The sequence below is a fragment of the Hemibagrus wyckioides genome, linkage group LG15 (genome assembly GCF_019097595.1).
Source record: "Hemibagrus wyckioides isolate EC202008001 linkage group LG15, SWU_Hwy_1.0, whole genome shotgun sequence".
Lineage (NCBI taxonomy): Eukaryota > Metazoa > Chordata > Actinopteri > Siluriformes > Bagridae > Hemibagrus > Hemibagrus wyckioides.
The window spans coordinates 5,692,396-5,707,192 of NC_080724.1; the positions used below are offsets into that span (position 1 = coordinate 5,692,396).

At 38.1% G+C, this 14,797-nt stretch overlaps 2 protein-coding genes across 6 annotated transcripts in view; one reads left to right on the forward strand and one right to left on the reverse strand.

Annotated features, from left to right (window-relative positions):
• The window catches only part of baz2a (bromodomain adjacent to zinc finger domain, 2A), a 63,521-nt gene extending 49,236 nt beyond the window's left edge, over positions 1–14,285 (reverse strand). For 3 of the 5 annotated variants that reach the window (XM_058410116.1, XM_058410113.1, XM_058410117.1), the window contains exon 1: positions 10,761–11,417. In XM_058410116.1, the coding sequence (XP_058266099.1) occupies positions 10,761–11,322 (562 nt within the window). In that variant the 5' untranslated portion in view covers positions 11,323–11,417. Of the gene's footprint in view, positions 1–10,760; positions 11,433–13,857 lie in introns of those variants that run through there. The other 2 variants (XM_058410114.1, XM_058410115.1) reach the window with 2 other exon arrangements.
• Positions 1,398–14,797, forward strand: part of LOC131366029 (aquaporin-4) — a 38,490-nt gene continuing 25,090 nt past the window's right edge. Inside the window, exons 1-2 of the mRNA XM_058410119.1 lie at positions 1,398–1,530; positions 1,670–1,765. The gene's annotated coding sequence lies outside the window, so the exon portion shown is untranslated. The remainder of the gene's footprint in view (positions 1,531–1,669; positions 1,766–14,797) is intronic.

Consider the following 14,797-nt stretch of genomic DNA (forward strand, 5'->3'; position numbering starts at 1 on the left):
AATTATTACTATAATAAGGCACAGGTGTGTGATCCATTCAGCTTAACCCAGTCACAAACAAGCGCTTGAACACTGCCCCACTTCTACATGCACTTTTATTTGACATTTTTCAACAGATTATCCAGTCTGCATTGTTTTCATATTTTCATAAATGTTTACATAAATGTAAATATTTATTTTCAGAAACTATTCTTTACATCTTGCTGGTAAGTGCACAACATTTATCATTTGTGGTCTGTTATTCTTTTTCTCTGAGGTTATGTTTTTTGTAGTTTTTTGTCTATGTTAATCAGTTAGCAAACTAGTTTGGTTGTATAGTTAGTTTCAGATAACATAATATCTTACTCTCTTACCCAGGTCAAGTCTGTCTAGTTTTTAACTGTGTGGACTTCACTATTGTTTTAAAAGACACTTAACAAATCTGCATGCTTCATGGCAGCTAACCTTCTTGACACATTTCATTTTCTGGATCTCCTCTTCATTCACACAAACAGGGCAGTTTCTTGAAGAAACATTACACTGTAAAAACCCCAAAACCTATTTTGTTTGATAAACCTAATTATCTAACATAGAAAAAGTTGATATTACATGTTACATTTTAGGCAATGTACTATGATCAACCTGGTCTCAGAAACAGAGAGAACCTACAATGTCAAGTTCAGTCATGAGGTGCTTACAGAACGCTGAGCATGTGCAGACTGATCACTATTGGTTAGTCTTGAGTAAGCCACTGTGGCAGTCTCTAGACTCAAGCTTCATATTATTACATTAATGACTTATGTATGTTTTCTACTTAATATGGACCATTTAATTCAGTAACATTAGTAATGTTTTAATAATATTTGTTCACAATATGCACTTCCCTTAAAATGCATAGGCCAACTACATGTTTTGCTTAGACTTTGGAAAACAACACATCTTGGTGCTGCAAAGTTTAATTATAGTAAGTAATAAAAGCAATGCAATGTTTTTATTCAAAAATACAAGTTGTCAACTTGTAAAATGTACTTCTGAATAGACTGTTTCTGCATGCATTTTTTCTGTGTGTGGGATAAGTGGTGACAAAATGTGAAAATCAGAAAAGGAAGGAGTGGTTTAAATTTGATTTACCAAGTAATCCAGCTCTACATTTTATGGAAGACGTGACAGCTTAACTACAATGTATGACATGATCAGACAAAAAGTTGGATCTATCACAAACTGCCAGACTGATAAAATATACAACTTTTTGTATATTTTTTTATTGTTGCTGAGGTCATGGAGAGATGACCTGGACTCTTCTTGCCCAAACAGGCAAGTAAATAGATTCTTTTCAACAAAAGTTCAATTAAATACCCTTAATTTAACTTTTATTATTTACATTTTCAGAAGATATATGTGAAATTCTACAAAGTTACTCAAGTTGCTCTCAGCCAGACCTTTCCTAGTTCCTTGGACTCACTTGAGCCATGACTGATCAAGCTCTATAGGGCAAGAAGTGGAGGCTTTGGAGAAGATATTCAGAAATTCTTAGACAGAGTTGATAAATGGGTAAAAACATTAGTTTACTTCATGATTTCAATTTTTGAGGTTTTAACAAACATAACTGCATGATATAAATGGTTACAGTAGTAATAGCAATTTTCTTTGTCCATGTTTTTTCTTGCTTCTCTTCTATTTGTTATTTTAGGCCACTGATATCCTGACACACCGGAAATCTGCAGTAATCTGCAGCCTTCCTTTGTTCCTGAGAGAAAAGGCAGACAACCTATTGAAAACAGGCCTGGTAATATTTTTATCTCATCACTAATACGACTGGTCTGTAGAGAAGCTGTTGAGGATGCAGCCTTTGTCAAATGGCATTTGAAGGGCAAATGACTCGTACAAATTTTAGTTATAGACTGTCAGTTTGAGTTGTCATTAAAGTACTATAGAAATTTACAGTACTACAGAAATGTACCTTCTATGACTCAAAGCCTTAACCACTGAGCCATCACAACCATGTAAGGACAAACCATAACTAGTTTGCAGTACTTCTACTAAATTAATGGAACTAAAAAATCCACTGAAGCAGTGTAAGCTAGCTGTGGCGATAGGTTTGAGTCACAGATTAGGTCATGCATTCATGTCCCAACATTAACTGCCTTGACTGGACCCTTCAGCTCAGATCTATCCTCCATCAGCATGCTTTATTTTCCATGTATGGTATGTATGATATTACAAAACCTTACTGTAGATAGTTTGTTGTACAGTTGCTTACCATACATTTTGCAGTACTTTATTGGCAACCTAGGTTGGCAGTAAATAACTGTAAAATCTACAGTATTTTTTTTACAGTGTAGAAATGGAAAGGTTATAAAACCTTGCTATCTAATCTAACAGAATACATAATGCAGTTAAAAAAAAGGATCATCACAGTTAAAGTAGATAACACCATACTTTTACAGACTTCATTATGGAGTCTGTAAAAGTTCAGTATTTCATATAGGACAGTATTTACCTATTCTGGTCTTGAAGTCCCTCAACGCTATACGTTTTAGATTTTTCTTTTGTCCAGTGCAGAAAACTGTCTATATATGCTGCCTGGCCAACAACAAAGGTCAGTGTTGGGATTTAGATAAGCAAATACTTAGAGTCTGAGAGTAAATTAGAGTCTGTGACTGGATCATTGTTGTAATAATTAATATGCTTCAGCTTGCAACAATTCTTTTAACCCTAATTAATGCAGTGTAGATAGAACTTTGTCGTCATTGCATAATACAGGTACATAGCAACAAAATGCCATTTACCATCTACCAGAGGTGCAAATAGTAGAAATTGTAGAAATTAATGTAAATATAAAGATAAATATAAAAATATACGGACAACAAATAAATTAGGCTATGGCAGGCAGTATGTGCATAAACAATATGTGCTAGTTGCATATACAGCACAATATGTGTAAAAAAAAAATTATATATATATATATATATATATATATATATATATATATATATATATATATATATATATATATATATATATACACTACCGCTCAAATTTTGGGATCACTTGCATATTTCAGCTTGATTTCAGCTATGGAGGAAGACTCCATCAGCCAATCCATCTTGTGGGAGATGCTCCAGGAAGCATGGGGGTGAATCTCATCAGATTATCTTGAACAATTGACAGCTAGAATGCCCATGCTTAATTTTTTTGATGAAGGCAAAGTTTGAAGAAAACATTCATTATTTCCATCAAAATCATTATTTCTAACTCTGACATGTCAGCATGTCCTGGTATTTTGCTATATTTTCTATTCAGACTAATTTCGTGTGTTTCCTTGAAAAACAATAACATTTTTGAGTGATCCCAAACTTTTGAGCGGTAGTATATCTGTGCAATATGTGTGCATTATGGTCACTGTACGTACAGCAGTAACAGTTAGTTATGCGCATTAATAATTTTATTATTATGTGGAGAAGACGTAGCAGAATGTACGGGGTGAAGCAGAACTGCAAGGTGATTACAGGCACTGAAGTATTAGTGAGACATAAGTGTCCTAGCAATGTAGTGTAGTAGATTTATGGTTGTGTGTGGGGTAACTGTCCCTGAACCTGCTGGTTCTGATGCAGATGGTCCTGTATCTCTTTCTGGATGGAAAGATGCTAAACAGTTAGTGACTAGGGTGGGAGGAGCCTTTGATGATTTTGTGTGCTCTGCACAGACATCTACTGGGGTGAAGACTGGCAAGTAGTTGGGTGCCGATGATGCGTTGGGTGGTTTTCACCACTCTTTGCAGTGATTTCTTTTTACACGCTGTGGTATGTTATACCACATATGATGGAGCTTGTCAGGATGCTCTAAATGATCCAGATGTAAAAATTGGTCAGGACCTCAGGGGTTAGATCAACTTTTTTTAGTCTCAGGAAGTAAAGACGCTGTTGTGCCTTCCTAACAAGAGTTGAAGTGCTCTGATGCCAAGACAGATCCTCAGAGATGTGGACGCCCAGGAACTTGAAGCTGGAGACACGCTCCACTTCAGTCCCTTTGGTGTCGATAGGGGAGTGTCTGCTGCTGTTAGATTTCCGGAAGTCCACAATGAGCTCTTTGGTCTTTGTGGCATTGAGGGTGAGGTTGTTAGTGGAACACCATGCTCACAGGCTTTGGATCTCCTCCCTGTAGGCTGATTCACTGATGTTGCTGATCTGACCAACCACTGTGGTATCATCTGCATACTTGATGAATATGTTGGAGTTATGCAGAGGAACACAGTAATGGGTGAACTGGGAGAAGAGCAGAGGGCTCAGCACACAGACTTGTTTGACACCGGTGTTCAAGATAAAGGTTGGGGACTTTTGATTAATCAAGGCAGATACCCAGGTCACTAAGCTTAGTGATCAGTTTAGTTGGGAGGACTGTGTTAAATGCAGAGCTGAAGTCAATGAACAACATCCTAATGTGTGTATTGTTATTATCTAGGTGGGTGAGAACCAGATGAAGAGCAGTGAAAATGGTGTCCTCCATTGACCTGTTCAGATGGTAGGGAAATTGGTGTGGGTTCAGTACATGCTCTGAGCACACTCCCAGGTATGCCATCAGGACCAGCTGACTTACATCCATCTACTCTGCTCAGTGACAAGTACACCTCTGTTGTGGAGAGTTATATTGGATGATCAACTGTGGAGGAGTCAACATTTGTGGTGTGATGTTTGATGCATTTGTCGACGCAAGCAAAGAAGTGGGTGAACTCGTCTGGAAGGAAGGCATTGCTGGTTGGAAGAGACTGTATTGTAGGTTTGTGGTCAGTGATAGTCTAGATGCTTTTCTACATGCGTCTGGGTCAGAGTTGCTGTGGAAGTGCTCCTTGATGCAAAGATTATGTGCATGCTTTGCTTTCCTGGCTCTGCTACAGTCCTCTGTGTCGCCAAATTTAAAAGCAGCATCTCTTGCTTTCAGCAAGAAGCGGACCTCAGTGTTCATTCATGTGTTTGACAGTAGTGACCACATGGTCCAGTGTGTTGTCTTCTCCAGTAGTTATAGGAAACATTCTGATGAAATTTGGGGAGTACAATTTTACAAAAGTTGAAGTGGTTGAGTGGTCCCCAGAAACAATAAATGCTCCAACAGGTTGTGCACAGTGTTGTTTGCTGATAGCTGCATGCAGTTATTCTATAGCTGCCTTGGCATTAGCATCCAGGGAGATGTATGCTGAAGTCAATGGCTGAGAATTCTCTTGTTAAGTAAAAGGGTCTGCATTTAATGACCAAATACTCCAGATGAGTTAAACAATGAAAAGTTGAGTTGAAGAAGTCTGTGATGATTTGGTAATAAAAAGATCGCCACCCTTGCGCTTACCAGAATCCACTGCTGTTCTATCTGCCCAGAAAACACTGCGGCCCTCTAGCTCAATGGCTCTGCTCGGAATGTTGTTGTCATGACATTACATTTCTTGATCCGTTTTTGCCATTGTAATCCAAAAGAATGAAAGGGAGCCTGGTGGTTACATCTATTTCTTAGTTGTATGTAGGTTTCTTTTTTCTTCACCTCTCTGCCACAAGGTCATGAGATTCACCTATTGACAACTGAGAAGGTGTCTGGAGATGACAGCCATACCCAGCATGTAGAATCTGGGAGGTCCAGGTAGCTGCAACACAGACCTAGAGCAGCATGCCTCTAGTTATTGCCACTACAGTTAAACATTTTGTGTAAAATAGCACATCACATTAGGGACCTAGTTTCTCCCCCCTTTGCAGGTCAAGGTCATAGCCTTGGACAAAATCAAGGTGGATTGCTGTGTCTGCACCATGATATATGGATAACTGATCTGACGAAAAAACAGTTGCTGTGTAATATAACCCCAATTCCAAAAAAGGTTTAGATTTCTAGTTGCCATTTATAGCAAACACGTCGTGTTTCACGTCATGATTTTTGGTATACATACACATGCACTAGCTGACTTCCAGGTATTAGATATTGCTCCTGGCAATGGGAAGAAATTCTTGCAGATTTTCATTAGGCAAATGTTGCTCAGCCTAGACCTGATCAACTGAAGCAGGCACAGATCATAACACATTAGGCACTATAAATGACAGGCCCTCAGTAATATCTTTTCCACGACCACAGGATACGTTTTCTGACATGATTGTTTAAGAAATCAGACTACACACTACAACAGTCGAAGAACTGTCACCAGATGAAACTCTTGCAATGACTGACCACAATAGGAGGATCTTAGGCTTTTAAGTATTTGCTTATTTAAATCCAAACAGCAAGTTTTTGGCCAAGCAGTTTATTAATATGAAATAATATTATGAGACTGATTACTTACACAAATGTGCAAACATTCATAAATCAGCAACTACCTACATTTTTAAGGACTGGTCTCAGCCTCAGACATAATGCCCACAAACCATTGGCTGAATGGCTGATGTCTATAGCAAACAAAGTCAGAAGGAAAAGTAATTCCAAAGTCATCATTTGATAGGTTGGATTCTACTGGATTTCCAGTCTGCCTAAAACAAAGCCACTGTGATGCCCTATTTCCCACAGGAAGTCGTTGTGTTTACAACTGTGACAATTAATGCTTATGTGGATCGGCTAAATGCAACTTAATGCTAAACAAAACAAACTCTGATTGTCTGCTTTTATTGGCTGTTGAAGTATATTGACTTGGAAGTTTGTTACCTCAGTAATTTTTTTTTAACTGTACTGAATTTTAAGCCTTTGCAGATAATTGTAGAGTTGTGTCAGTCAGATATAAAGTTCACTGGAGAAAGAGAAAAGTTTATTAGTGATTATTGTGCACAGTTGCAAACAGAAACAAATGCAGGTGGAGGATTTTTTAAAATCCTAAATTAGGTCATTCTTTTCTATTCTGCTTGAAGAGCAATACAAATTTGGTTACCTTTGTGCACATGAAAACATCCAGGAGTCCAGAGGTTGGGACACAAATTATTTCAGAGATAGGTAAGATTCTTGGTCCCCCTATTCAGCTTAGACCTATACATTATACACTACCCATTAAAACTCCCAGAGCAGAGGGTTCTTCAACACAGATTAGAGCCAGAACCTCTAGTGGCATGATTTGGAGTTGCTCCAAGGGAGGAATGGCTGTCAGCATCAATGCGCAAAACCCTTGCCTTTTCTTCTCTGCTGGCACGTAGAGCCATCCTATTAAAATGGAAGGATCCTCTCCCACCCACACATATTCAATGGATTAGAGAAATGATGTCTTGTCTCTACCTTGAAAAGATTAGGTACTCATTAAGAGGATCGGAAAAAAAAGATGTGGCACCCTTTCATTGATTATGTTGACCGTTTTAGATTATTATTTGAAACCCTTCTTCCTTCTTTTAAATTAATTCATTTTATTTTATTTATTTACCATAATCATTATTATTTGATTTATTTTTTTCTTTAACGACATCTGTAATTCTTATCGGATTTAATGGACAGCATGAGAGCTACTCTAGGGTTTTGTTGGTAAGGGCTGGGGGTTTGTTAAATGTTTTGTATATGTATATTGAAAATTCAATAAAAAATATTAAAACCAAAACTCCCAGAGCAGATGACGCTGTACTGGTACAGGCATTATTACATGCAGATGTATAGATGCCATTCTTAAACTAGTCTGATTCATTATCACTGGACTGGATAGGGGGACGGACATTTGGAGACTGATTAAATGATCTGTTTGTTTTTTTAGGTGTGTGTATAGGCTGTGTTTTAATGCAGTATCTTTATTGCAGTTTAAACAGTATTTTAAATAAAAAAACTGCAAGCCAACCTATGCAACAAATAGTGTAAGTGAATGTGCTTATTAATAGAGAGAAGAAGGTGCTGTGAAAAGCTATGCATGAAAAAATTCATCGAAGCAATGAATTAACTGTGTGAGAAGGATCCACGTGCAAGTGTATTTTCCCTTTGCATATAATGAAATCCACACATTTCATGTTACCATACAACTCTTTTGTCATGTCAAGTTGGGTTTCTATTTTGTCCATGTCACAATTTATAGCACTAATTCCTATGGGACAACCAAAACTATTCCATCAAGGCATTTGGGTTTAAGGTCAAAATTTGAATGTTTATATTATGTTATAAACATTTTATAAATGAGTTCAGAACTTCATCTTTATTCCATTATAAGTTAAACTTTGAACATGGCACCCTTGTACTGGCACCATGGCATGCTCCATTGCATTTATCTCTGATGACATTGAAAAACAAAACAAAAAATTTAAAAAAAAAAGGCCAGATACAATCGACAGAATTAATCAGCAGGCCAAGAGATAGTACAGACTAAAGCTGGAGGGATATTACACCACTACAGATTCCTGACGCATGTGACAAGGCCTGCTGCACATCACACAGTACCGGCAAAGGACAATACCACACTCCCAGATGAGCTGAATGAGTACTATGCCTGCTTTGAAAGGATGCTTATGTCCCACATAAAAAGGACCATCCCAGCCACAGTGAACCCACTACAATTCACCTATCGTCAGAGCCATTCCTCTGTCAACACTGCCGTTCACACAGCCCTTACACACTTGGAGGGTAAGGAAACACATGTGAGAATGCTATTCATTGACTACAGCTCAGCATTCAACACAGTAATACCACACAGGCTGTCTAAAAAGCTCTTGACACCCTCGCTCTGTAACTGGGTGCTGAACTTCCTGACAAACAGACCCCAGTCCATTAGAGTAGGAAAACAGACATCAGAACTGCTGTACACCCTTTTCACCTACTACTACGTGGCCTCCTAGGCCAACACAAGGATCATTATGTTTGCGGATGACACCACAGTCATCAAACTGATCACAGGTGGAGACAAAACTTACAGAAGAGACTGATGCAGGACTGATTGCCTGGTGTCATGAAAATAATCTCTCCTTAAATGCAGACAAGCCCAAGGAGATGATTACTGATACTAGGAGTAGGAGGAAGGAGTGGCACACCCCAATTTACATCGGTGAGACACATGTGGAAAGGGTGAAAACCTTTGGTAGGAGTCTCGTCGCTTGGTGGTGCTATGCATGGATCTGTGACAAGGAGACAGCCATGAACAGAGCCGCTTGGAGACTATCACACTGTCTTATTAGGAATAAAACAGGGATAAAATAGTAACTTTAATTTAAACTTTATAATTTTTTCCCTTCTCTGTTTCTATACTTCTGTAAAGCTGCTTTGAGACAATGTCCATTGTTAAAAGCGTTATATAAATAAATTGGAAAAAAATTTAATTCCCCAGAACCTACTTCAGTGAGAACCTCACTTGGCCTCAAAACACTCAGCAGCTCCTTAGAAAATCTCAGAAGTGACTGTATTCCTAAGAATGTTGAGGAAATTTGGCATGTCTCATGCAAGCCTCAGCACCTTCTACAGATGTACAGAAAGTGTGATTACCAGTTCAATCACAGTGTGGCACGGAAGCTGTACTGTTCAGGACTGGAATGCCCTCCAGCATGTGATAAAGACTGCACAGTTCATCTCTGGAGCAGCCTAATCACCACTTCAGGACATCTACAACAGCAGGGTCATTGGGAGGGCCCACATCATCATCAAGGACAATACACATCCACAGCACAGCCTCTTCATACTTCTGCTGTCAGAGAGATGCTACAGAAGTGTGAAATCAAGGACAAAAAGACTTACTAACAGCTTCTACCCACAAGCCATCAGACTCCTAAACAGCACATTCAACACCAGTGTCCTCACTCCCTATGACCCCCACTGATGCCTACACTGTGGAAATTTTTTGCACAATGCACCTTCCTAAATAGACTCAGGTGTTTATAGCCAAATCATTATATTTTTATAAGTTTCATATTTACTTTTTATGATTTATTTCTATAAAGGGAGACATGCAACGTGAGAATTTCATTGTATGGTCTAAAGCACTGTGGCTTCAGGGGGCACAACAAAAATAACTAGCCTTGTCATTCCAATAGTTTTGGAGGGTACTGTGCATAAGCTATGTACTTAGTTCAGCTTTATCTACATTAACATAATATATATATCATATAACATTATTTTAAAAAGATTCAGTGATCAGTGTTTACACAAAGAAGCTTTTCTCTTTCTTTCAATTTAAAAATATCATGATAAATTATTTAATAGTCCAGAACTGCTAGCGTTAAAAAGACAGGAAAACTATCATTTCCCCTATTTCAGGTTTAAGGGCAATGGGGAGGGTGTAAAAAATTTTTACCCACTGTGAAGTAAGGAACTGCAGTAATTCAAATCATCTTTTGTTTTACTTGAAGAAATGCTCTTCCAATATTTAACAGCAGAGCAAAATGCATAATGTTGGCAGGACTGGTAATATAAATGGCATAAATGTCAGTGGCTAGCAGGGCAATGTAACATTGCGTATAGACAGTAAAATTATTTCATACAAGCTTACCGTGCGGCCTCTGGTAACAACCACACTCGCTTAGGTTGGCCATCCTTACACTCTATTAATAATACTGTCTAAACAGGAGAATCTTCCAGTTCCTGCTTGTGAAAAACAACATGCTTAACAGAACCATGTTTTTCATTCTCCCACAGCATCTCCTGATTCAAGATTAATAATGAATAACCTAGTTTATTACACAATCTTTAAGGTATTTTTCAATATCAAATGAAGAGCTTGTATTGATATGTATTATTATACTGATAGTAAGTTTGCATCATTAACTGTAATTTTTAATGTATGACAGCATAATGTACAGCTTTGAACAAGAAAATAAGAAAAAAATCATCACAATACCAAATGTTTTTGGAACTTGTGCTCTGTAGATAATATTTACCTTGAATCCCAGAGGAATGGACCACAGTGCCTCTCCCCGGACTCTTCTTTCTGTTGGGGGAACCATTATCATTCCTTGCATTCGGTGACCTCATTGATGCCTGCATTGGTATGGAACTGTCAGTACTAGCATGGCCCATGTGATGATGATGCGAGCTTCCTCGTAGGGGGGTAAACATTTGTGCAGTAGGCATCAGTTCTGAAGAGAGAAGTGTATGCTGCGATTGATAACAGGGTACTCCATTTGGCACCATGCCAAAATGCTGCTGCTGTTGGTGATTAAGCACCTGGTTTGGGTAAACACCATACATGCCATGAGAATATGGCATTGTCGCAGATGACCCCCCTTGCTGTTGGCCAGGACATCCCTGCCCCCAGTACTGTTCCCTTGTCACTGGGGGTTGCTGAGAACTCCCCATGGTCCTGTTGATTGGGTAGTGTCCCTGAAAGGCATGAGGGGGTTGCTGCTGTTTTGGGTCTATTCCATGGCCAGTGCCACAACCAGAGCCAGCACCCATGTCAGAATTATAATGGCTTGGGATCCATAAGTAGTCATATTCCATGATGGCCTGCTGGTGCTGATGGTGATAAGAGGAAGCAGGAGGGTCAGGCCCAGACTGACTGCCCCCATCTGCAGCAGTAATGCCATTCACATTCATATCACCATTCAGATCTGTACACAAGACAAAAAAATCTTTCACATACCCCAAAAATAACAAGGCATACACTTATGAGACTTTTTAGGGTTTTTAACCATTAGTCTTTAGTTCCAAGTCTGAACAGAAGCACACATTTTAGTGCATCACAATTTTTAGATAGCAGGTGACCAGTGGCAAACAGCACACACTGTTTGCCCTTCATCTCATATTAAGCATATAATTTGCTGTGAACTGATTTGTTGTCAAATGGAATGCAAGTTGTGCCAACCACTGATTTATAGCCACTTATTACTATGACCATCAAAAGTGGGAACACGTACTGGAGACTTCTTAGTACCGCAATTGGTGACTTGAAGAGAAAAAATTGCTGTGTGAACATAGTCTTACTTACTTTCACCTTCATAATAAAATGATTGTTTAAAAATTGTTTAGAAATATCAACTGAAAAATGAGGTAAACATTTTCAATGGAATAAAATAAAATATTTTAGTCCCCTCAAAATATTGGAGGACAAGGCAAATTCTTTTGTTTGGGTATACACTGAATCATCTGGGTTTGAGATCAGAACATGAATATGAGATTCTTCTTTTATATATGAGACCAGAATTTCAGCTTTTATTTTCTGATATTTACATACACCTGTGTTAAACCACTTAGAACATGACACCTTACATAGACCACCCAATATTCTTGAAAAACCCTAATATTTGGTTCCATATCCTTTGCTTGCTATGACTGCATAAAGTTGGTGACCCCCTGACATCACCAATTTCTTGTATTCTTAATTTGTGATGATTTTCAGGCTTGTTCAGTAGCTTCTTTCAGTTGTTGTTGTTGTTGATTGGGGGGATGGGGAGGGGAGGTCCCTAGGGTCCCTAACCCTAGGCCCTTCAATATGTTATTCAGGACATAAGGTCTAATAATTGACATGGCCAGTCTAAAACCATCCACCTTGTGGAGGGTGTTGAGGAGGTCACTGACTGTTGTTTTTGTGTTTTCTTCACAGCTTTTAGAAGAGCTAATAAGAGAAACTGTCATCAACTGCTGCTGTTTTACTTGATCAACCTGTCTGATCTGTTAGTATACCAGTGGTTTCTTGCTTTCTGAGGATTGCTTTTTCTGCATTGCTGTTCCTGTTTTTCTCAGCTTCAAAATGGCTTGTTTTTCTCCTAAAGATAGATCTCTGGTCCTCATGTAGGTTTACTTTTTTGGAACCCCAAATGCAGTCTACACAGGTGAACCACAATTATCTACTTAAATGTTTAACCAAGCAATCTAACATATTTTCAAACTGCTGCTCATATAACATTAGAGTGTCGTAACACTCGAGCTATCCACCTCACGCAGACAAGAAAAGAGATGGCCATGTCTGATTGGCATCTTTTTGATTGATAGGGGACTAATAGTATGCCACACTCTCTCCTGCCGTGAGCGGAGGGAAAATTTTGCTCCCCTGGACTATCAGCCACATATGACTATAGCATCAACCAGATTTAATCTCGCAGTTACAAATGGATTGGGCAAACTTTTGCACCATGCAGGAACCCCCCTGTTCCAATATTTTTGATCACTTGGAGAATGGCTGCGTTTACACAAAAGGTGCTGTAGTGACCAACGGCTGGTGTGGATTAGATGTGCACTCTAACCTCTTTTGTATGATGTTGAAATAAATTTGTCTCTTATGGAAACAAAATATAACTGAAAGGTTGATGCAAATTAAACATCATCATACCATTAATCATACCCTTCATCTAAACGTTATAATAATAATAATAATAATAATAATAATAATGATGATAATAATAAGAATAAGAATAAATGACAAGAAGAAGAAAAAAAACAATAACCTAAAATGTAGACATGGCTATAACAGGTGCCATATTCTACATTTTTAACACATCAAGATGTAATTATTTGGATACAACAGCTTAAATTCTCATCCATCATTTTATATTCATCTTATGATCTCAGACCCAAATGTCTTCATTGTATAACAAGAACATAAAAATAGGCCTTGCCGCATTAATACTTTCGGAGAAGATTTTATTTAGTTAACATTAACTACGTAACTAACACATTTCAAATAAAACGAAAGCAAAAAATACTTTAGAGTTTGCTCACTTTAGATGTGCAGTTATAACTCAACTAATGTAACGTACGTCAGAAAAAGGGGTACATTGGCAATCAAACATACTACAATTAAAAATTTCATTACATTAATTTAGCTCTCAGACATAGATTAACATTTTAATATCGTCTTTACGCTGTCGTCCTGGGCCTGTAGAAAACTGATAACGCCGTGATGCAATGCTATTTTGCTTCTTAAGAGATTTGGCTTAAATGTCTACATGCATAGTATTTTCCTACTCGATATGTGCACTAAAACACCTCTTTATGAAGAACACATGCGGTAGGTAATGAAATCAACTGTATGCTTACCAAAAATATAAGTATATCAATAAAGTGTTAACAAGCTAGGTAAAGGTGCACTAAAATTCAAAGACTGGCAAATGATTCGAGATTCATGGCGATCCAATTTCTTCACAATTCCCAAATTCTACGTATGCTATACTGGCAGCTACAGACGGGTACCCTTTGTTTGTGCCACACATTTTCTTGTTGAGGTACGGCTAAGAAAATTTGAAGACACCATCGCCCACAAAGTTTTTACTCAATAAATAATTTTAAATGTCCCAACCTCGTATTCCTACGATTAAACAGACAACACTGCCTTTAGGTCCCGGTTTTACAATCTATGAGAAGATGATACAAGTGATCTTAATCATAAACAGTCTTTCTTTAGGTTTCAAATTAGCAAACATGGCTGCTATTTTCTGAACGTAGCTATGATCAGAGACGAGAACTCGAGCCTAAAGAGGAAGTACCTAGCTCGGTACGCACTACGGAGAGCCACACAGCCCAAGGTCTTGGCGCTTAGCAATTCAAGCAACCGTATAAAAACATGCAAAAACATATTTATATTTACTAGTTTGAAATAATTTATACTACTATAGAGTGTTGCGTGTCAAAATCCCAGGAGATGAGCAGTTTCGGAAATACTTGCACCAACCTGTCCAAGTCACTTAGAACATATTTTTTTCCCACTCCATGTTTGATGTTAACCTTAAGTGAAGTTATTGACCTGTATCTGCATGAATTTATGCTGTGCACTGTTGTCATTTTATTGGGTGATTAGATAATTGCATTAATGAGTTTCATAATTTTGTGCATGCTTGAGCCCATATGAAAGTAAAACATTCTACTGTTGCAAGCATGCTAGCCCATTATGCCTACATGTGAGCCTTCTCCAAACTATTTCTACAAAGTTGGAAGCATACAATTGCATAGGATGTTTTTGTATGCTGTAGTATTCAAATTT